We start from the raw sequence: 7,948 nt of genomic DNA, 5'->3' as shown, positions 1-7,948 counted from the left end.
CACCTTGGGGAATCCTGCAGTGTTAGGAGGAAAACATCTTGATTCAGAAACCCTCATTTGACAGAGAAAGAATCACAGGCTGGAAGATTTTGTCTGTCCATTTTGAGCTGAGGATTGCAAGCGAAAAGAGATGGGAAAATGACCTGTTTTTATAGGCTGAATTCACACAGCTCAAGCATGGCAATGCCCAGGCTCCTCCCTTACCTGAGGCCCCTCCCTGAGGGGAGCCAGGGGGCCGGACCAGTCCACACAGGTTCCATCTGCCTCCTCTGGCCTCTTGCCTCCTGCAGCCTCCTCCCTGCACTAGAGCCCAGGGCTACAGAGCACCCCCCTCCTTGGACCTCTGCTGGGCCCTGGACGGACGGGGCAGAGCCTTCTGGGACCATGGTTGGACTGAAGCCTTCAGAGGTGCCTCCCACAACGGCTGTGAAGTGCCTGGGAGCAGGCACGGCAGCCTGTTTCGCTGACCTCCTCACCTTTCCACTGGACACAGCCAAGGTCCGCCTACAGGTGGGTGCCCTTTGCCAAGGGTCATCGCTCACATCAGAGGAGGGGCTGAGTTCACCACACAGCACCTGCACCATCTGCCGACATTGTCTTCCCGACACAGAACCCTGATCTGGTCACTCACTCCACTTCTTAAGACCCTCCCTTTGCTCCTCTCTGTCACCGTTGCTCAGAGAAAAAAAATCCAAATTCCTTGGCGTGATGTGACAGGGCCCTTCATGGCCACCTTCTCCTCTGTAAACCATCAAGTGTGAGGTAATGGTAAGGAAATGCCTGTGTGACCTTGGGTAAACCATGGACCCCTTGTAAAATGGGAAGAATAATCTGCCCCTCCGATCTGCTCTGAGTTGCAAATGCCACATCATACAGATGTAACACTGCTTTGTGAACCAAAAAATGCTGCCAAACCTTAGCTATCTGTCCTGAGAGGCAATGACTGCGGTCATCACGCTCATTCTCAAGGTCCAGCCAGGCAGGTGCAGCCCCCCTCAGGGGCCCTCTGCATGCACCCCTTCCCTCCCCACCCAGGGCTCACGCGGCTGCGGGTCGGCCCTCAGATCCAGGGGGAGAACCAGGCAGCCCGGGCCACCCAGAACGCTCAGTACCGCGGCCTGCTGGGCACCCTCCTGACCATGGTGCGCACCGAGGGCCCCTGCAGCCCCTACAACGGGCTGGTCGCCGGCCTGCAGCGCCAGATGAGCTTCGCCTCCATCCGCATCGGCCTCTACGACTCCATCAAACAGTTCTACACCCCCAAAGGAGCAGAACGTGAGTGCCTGGGTATCCCACAAGCACCAAGGGGACTGGGCAGAAGCAGAATCTAGACGTGGGTTAGGAGACCAGGGCAGCCAGACTCTGGGAAACAGGATTGGGGCGTGGGGAAGCTGGTAATGTGTCCATGAGGAGACTGAGAGGCCAGCAAGGAAGCTCCAAAAACCAGTTCCAAGAAAAGAGCCCAGGTATCAGGCAGGGGTAGCCCCACAGAGAACAGCATCAATCCCAGAGATGTTCAGTGCAGGCCACTGGCAGGACACCCTCTTCTTCCTCCCCATCTCCCCAGACTCCAGCATCACAACCCGGCTCCTGGCCGGCTGCACCACAGGGGCCATGGCAGTCACCTGTGCGCAGCCCACAGATGTGGTGAAGGTCCGATTTCAGGCCAGCATACAGATTGGGCCTGGGAGTAACCGGAAATACAGCGGGACTATGGATGCCTACAGAACCATCGCCAGAGAGGAAGGGGTCAGGGGCCTGTGGAAAGGTTGGTGTGGGCGCCATCCGGCCTTCCCTAGGGATGGGGCAGGGACGCAAGCAAGGAGAGGCCTCAAGGCTTGGTGCTATTCCAGTGGTTCCAAAAGAGCATCCCAACTGAAATACCTCACTGACCTGCCCAGGGCCTCAAATTCACTTCAATTTAGCATCAATTCACCATGTGCAGGCTGCTGTGAGGGAGACAGGAAGGAGAATCCCACACTTTCTACGCCCTCAGGGCGTGTACAGACACACAGAGGAGCTAAGACACGCCCAGGAGCAGCTACACCACAGGGCAGGGTGTCCAGCTCCAGAGGGAAGGGGAAATCTAGGCTGGGCCTTGAGGCCGAGGAGGCTCCAGGTATGTGGAGATGGAAGGGCAGGGACGTCCGAGGAAAGATCTAAGAGGAGTAACTGTGTGGCACAGAGAAGAAACAGAGGCCATCGGGCACAGCAGTGAGGAATGGGGGGCAGGGACAGGCGGGGAGGTAGGGAGCTTCCTTAGGAGCAAAGGCTTCAGGGTTCTTCTTATGTCTACACAGTGGCTAGAATCTCTCCCACCTATGGACCTGGGGTCACATGAGCCCTTGCAGAAGAAACGAGGCTGTGACCCCATGAAGTGTTTAGAGGCCCTGTGACTTAAGGACAGAGCACCTGGGTCACAGCCTGGCTCAGCACTTATTTGTATGTGTCCCCCCCAAACCTTTTTCCTCATCTGTGAATTGAGGGGGTTGGATCTGCCTCTCTCCAAGTGCCCTGCCAGTGACACCTTCTATTACTGTTCCCACAGCCCAGCCACCCTCCTCCAAAGAGTTCCTTTTCTGTCTCCAGCTTAGTCTCGGGGAAGCATATTGCAGTTTTGACCACTATTGCCAAATTGTCCTCCAAAATGTGGCCCAAACAAACATAAGCAGGCCTCTCTGTTTTCCGTCCCTGATGAGGACCTGGATAATCTGAGAGTTGTTAAACACTAGAAAGGAAGGTGGGGAATCTGATTAGATTATGGTGGGCTCCTCTGGCTGGAATGGGGCACTATGCCACCCAAATTGAGGAGCTGGAAGAAGTGACTTCCGTGGCCTTGCAGCTAGGGTGTCCAGTTCTCCCATCCCCAGGCAACAGCCCCCTCCCCCACTCCTCACAGGAATTCTGCCCAACATCACGAGGAACGCCATCGTCAACTGTGCCGAGATGGTGACTTACGACGTCATCAAGGAGAAGCTGCTGGACTATCACCTGCTGACTGGTGAGGCTGTGGGCTCTTGGCAGCAGCAGCCTGCCCACTCTGCCCAGAGCCCTCTGGGGGCCCAGCAGGGAGAGAACCTGGAATTCCAAGAATGGACACCACCTAGAGGCAACTGGGCAGTAGAAGGAGGCGGTGGGGGCAGTCCCGGACCAGTGTGTTATTGTGATGAGTAAGAAAGAACCCTGGACTGGGAGGCAAGCGACCGGGGTTCCAGCCCCAACACCAACTCTCACTATGAGAGGGTCACTGAGGTGCCAGCTGAGGTGCTTGGGCTGGATAACCTTCCAGCTTTGGGATGGAGCAGTTCTATTTTGCCAGAACTTACCAAGATTTCAGGCCTGGGCACTGTGAGAGATATGGAAAATTCTCTTTTTACTGTCAAGAAGCTCACAGTGTACTTGGTGTCCAAAGATGAACACACACAGAACAGAAAGCAGGTGCACTCCCCATCTCACAGCCTGATACTTGCTCCTTCCTTGCCTCCTACAGACAACTTCCCCTGCCACTTTGTCTCTGCCTTTGGAGCCGGCTTCTGTGCCACGGTGGTGGCCTCCCCAGTGGACGTGGTGAAGACCCGGTATATAAACTCACCCCCAGGCCAGTACCGCAGCCCCCTGCACTGTATGCTGAGAATGGTGGCCCAGGAGGGGCCCACAGCCTTCTATAAGGGGTGAGCCTCCTTCTCCTTCAGCAGATAGTTTCTGGCTCCTGATGTTAGATTGGACCCAACGAGCCAAAAAAGTCACTGTAAGTTCTCAAGCCTGGGCATGACATGATGAAACTGTACTTCAATTGGCAGATTGTTCCTTTTCTACATGTGTCTCTATCATTACAGTCTTCAGCTGTAGCCACTTGTCTCAGTTTATTCTTTCACTTGTTAAGTATGTATTGAACATCTTGCAGGTACCAGGCCCTGTGTGATTCTTCCCTCAAAGAGCAGCAGACAACTATGTGACATTTATTGAGTTTGCTGATGCTGGGCCCTGTATTGTGTGCTTCATAACATTAACTCATTTCATCCTGACAACAATTCTTTGAGGTAGACACTGAGCCAGGAAACTGACGGTTAGAAAGATGAAGTGACTCGTCCAAGGTGGTAAAGCTAGAAATTGGTAGAGCTAGGATTTGAAGCCACATCTGACTCCAGCATTCACTATGGTGGCCATTTTGCCGTTCCTCCAGAAGGCCACGGCCTGAGGTTAGGGTGCCCCAGTTGGGTCCTACAGAGAGAAGAACAACTAGCCAGACAAAGGGAGCAGGGGGCATTCCAAGCAAAGGAGCAACAGGGCATGGAAGAGGGCCTGGCATGGTGAGGGCACTGCAGACAGCTGAGCCTGGTGGGAGCGGAAGGCACAAGGAAGGGGTTGTGGAGAGTGAGGCTGAAGAGCAGGGCAGGGGCCCGGTCACCGACTCCTCTCTGAGCCTGTGAAATGCAGCTGAGGTGGGGACTCTCTCACAGAATCACTTGTTGACAGGACAAGCAGGCTCCCTGGAGATTAGCTAGATTTGGCGCCATGCTGGGCCCGTGCTGGGGAAGACCCTGGGTGTGAGCCCCAGTTCAGACAGGGGCAGGGAGCTGTCCCCGCTTCTCGGTGTCCTGACAGGGGCCTCTTCAGGGGCGGCTCCTCAGCGTGTCAGTGATCCCGAGGCCTCTTCCCTGGCACACCCCCAGCAGCAGGGTGGAGTCATGTCAGATGGAGCTTATTTAAACCCCACTTCTGACATTTACTAGCTGTATGGTTTTAGTTGAGTTACTTAACCTGCCTGTGCCTCAGTTTCTGAAAATGAAACCTGGCCACAAGGATCACTACCTTATAGAATTGTTGTGAGAATTACCTGAGATAATATGCGTGAACAGTAACCTGGTTCAAAATGAACATTAGTTTTCTTTCCTTTTCTGACTCCAACTAAATTCCTCCAGCAGAGAAAGAAAAGGCTGAACAGGTCTCAGAAAATGTTCATGACTTAAAGCTCTCCAGGCCCAGCAGCACCTCTGCCACCTGAAATTTCGGCCTCCTCCACCTGACATTTTGGTTTTTCTCATCAGATTTACACCCTCCTTCTTGCGTTTGGGATCCTGGAATGTGATGATGTTTGTCAGCTACGAGCAGCTGAAACGGGCCTTAATGAATGTGCAGATGTTACGGGAATCTCCCTTCTGAACAGGCAAGAGGCCACTTTGTTCTTGACAGGTACGAAGCCAATTAAGAACGGGATAAAGCAGTATGTCCATGCTCACAGGGACACACGCCCACACATGTTTACAGAACTGTTTTCTTGCTGCTGATTCAAGAAATAAGTGGAAGAGGAGGACAGATTCCAGTCTTCAGTCTTTGTCTTAAGAACACCTTGATTTTGCACTGGCAAGATGGAAAATAAATTATATTAATTTTTGAAGCCCATTAGTCTGGATGCCTAACATTTAGGCAAAAGAAAATAAATCAAAACATCCATTTGGATAAAATGGAAATTTTCAAACTCATGACCCCTGAAAATCTGATTAGACAATGAATTATAAACAGGAAAGACTGCAAGCATGGGGATGGAGTGGACACACGGATTCAGCTGGAAATCCACTAAGGACCCTAGAGGGGCACTGAAGAAGCAATGCAAAGCTTGTGATTGCAGTCTTCAATTAACCATGGACTGCCAGCCATATTGTAATGTGTCTGCTGTGTAGAACCCATTAGGATTCTAGGAAATGAGAGAGAAAAAGAGAAAACCTAGAACCCGTGCCAAAAGAGCCCTGCTGAGCCACTGGGGGTCTGAGGCTTGTGCATCTTCCATGGTGACACTGAAGAATCCAGATGGCAGCCTCTGTCCCCTTTCCTATAAAATGGGGATAATCCCCTCCCTGCCTACCTCACAGGGGTGTTATGACGATCAATGTGAAGCTGGACATGAAAGTGCTTTATAAGAGCTAACGATGTGTACAATGTACAGACGTACAATGTAACAACAGTGTCATGGGAAAGATTTTGTGACAGAGGGGTACTACTAGGGAAGTTTTTGAAAGGCATGGTTGTTTAGAGGTGAGACCCAGAGAACCAGGGGTGAGGATGGGGGTGGGGGTGGTGACAGAGGATGGCGTGAAGCTGCAGGAACCCCATCCCTAGGCAGCACCCACTTCCTAGCTGGGATGTAGGCACCTGGAAGGACTGTTGGGCTTTAGGGGAAAAACGGTCAATGCCTGGCTGAGAGCTAAAGTAGCAGGACTTGGAATTGGGGGGAAATTATTGTGATTCAATAAAGGAATTCACACCTTGGTGGTGTGAATAAGAACAGCCACATTTCTGTTTTCTCTTTCTTGGACAGAATTTTCCCTTCTCACTCAGGCTTGCTGTTTTTCAGGCTTGGTCTCTGTCCAGCCAGCAAGCAATCTGGCCCCACACACCTATGCTTCCTTCTGCCCTCTCGGCCTACTGTGGGTGTGCAGGCTAGCTGCTCCACCTTGTAGGGCTTCACCTTACCCATCTGTGAAAGGTGGGGGTAGGACCAGATGACCTGCAAAAACTGAGAAACAGCTTCCCCTAAGCCACAGCTTGCAGGCCCTTTCTAGTCCCGGCCCCCACGCTGAAGCCAGGGGCATGAACACATGAGCGTTCAGATCACCGGCTGGGGCCCAGGAAGGGAGGGGCAGGACGCCTGTGTTCTGGAGCACTATAGCACCTAGTGGGGAGCTTCCTGGAAACTGACAGGATGCCTGTGCATCTTCATTTCTTTCCATACCTGCCTGCTCCTGTTGCCTTCCTTCCCTCCTCCGAGGAAGGAGGCTTCTTGAAGATGATGTTTCTGAAGTGATAGAAAAGAAGTGAGAGAAATGAGGGTAACACGTCATTCCCTTCCAAACTTAACACTGAACGTCTTTCAAAATGACAACAGAACCCAGCATGCCAGTGTCATTTTCTGCCTGTAGGCAGCCTGGTGTGGCTCTGATGACAGTCAGAACTGGGTTCAACCCCCCTCACTGGCCACCTAGCTCCCAGAAATCTGACATCTCAGTGTCCTACCAGCAAAGTGGGAATAATAATCCCCACTCAGGCTTGTTGTGAGGACTGACATAAAGCACTTAGAATACAGGAGGTACTCAATAAATGTCTTTTTCCTCCTTCCCCTCTGTGACTCCTCTGCACCCTGGGAAAAGGCAAATATCCACTCATCCTAAGCACTTTCCTAAATTTAAATTATAATTTGAGGTCCTTACCTATACAAACTGGATAGTCCAAACAAAACCAAAAAAACTTTAATTTAATGTCTGATTTGATTGGCCATATGGCTTTTAAATAAAACCCAATATTTTAAAATTTCTCTTTATTTGTCTTTATTGATAATTGTGCACATCACATTCAAACTCCTGTTCTCCGGTTGTAAGTTCCTAGGAGCCAGACACTATATCTTCATGGCTTTCTTTGTAGCAATAGTAACACATCAACTACCAGAAGTTACGAGGCAGAGAATGATGCTAAAAGAGAGAGGGGATAAATTCTTTTGAGAGGTCTTTTTATTGGGATTAGGAGTCTAGTGACCTCTGAGTCTAGCCTTTTTAAGGAGAGAAAACAAGACTGGTGGGAGGTCTTGTGAGGTCTAGATCTCTTTCCCTACTTCCTAAAGGCGGAGGTTGAACCAGATGACCTAAGTCTCTAAGGTTCTGTGATTCCAAAGACTAAGAAACAGCTTCCTCCAAGCCACAGAGTGGACTTTCTAGTCCTGGCTCCAACTTCTGCTACCAGGAAGCCAAGAACGTGAACTCATGAGCAGGTCAGATCACCAGTGGAGGCCCACACAGAGAGGCCACTTGTTAGTTCTGAGCACCCCAAGCACACCATCCACGGACACCCACAGTCAAGTCGTGCAAAATAAATCTGCTTTCTCTCCAAGCCTTCTAGTATATCAGGCAAAAATGAGATTGTTGGGGCCTGACTCAGTCACATTAGTGGCATCGTGGAC

General features: G+C 51.4%; 1 protein-coding gene across 1 annotated transcript; it reads left to right on the top strand.

Moving 5' to 3' along the window:
* Positions 1–384: 384 nt before the first annotated feature.
* On the top strand, positions 385–6,085 carry UCP3 (uncoupling protein 3). The gene is made up of 6 exons (XM_037838994.1): positions 385–510; positions 1,065–1,275; positions 1,568–1,768; positions 2,900–3,001; positions 3,491–3,671; positions 5,049–6,085. The coding sequence occupies exons 1-6, from the start codon at positions 385–387 to the stop codon at positions 5,161–5,163; spliced, it is 936 nt and encodes a 311-aa protein (XP_037694922.1). The 3' UTR covers positions 5,164–6,085.
* Positions 6,086–7,948: the final 1,863 nt, after the last annotated feature.

Source organism: Choloepus didactylus, chromosome 6, assembly GCF_015220235.1.
Source record: "Choloepus didactylus isolate mChoDid1 chromosome 6, mChoDid1.pri, whole genome shotgun sequence".
In the NCBI taxonomy this organism is placed as follows: domain Eukaryota; kingdom Metazoa; phylum Chordata; class Mammalia; order Pilosa; family Megalonychidae; genus Choloepus; species Choloepus didactylus.
The sequence above is the reverse complement of the archived record's forward strand: the minus strand, read 5'-3'. Positions and strand labels throughout refer to the sequence as shown.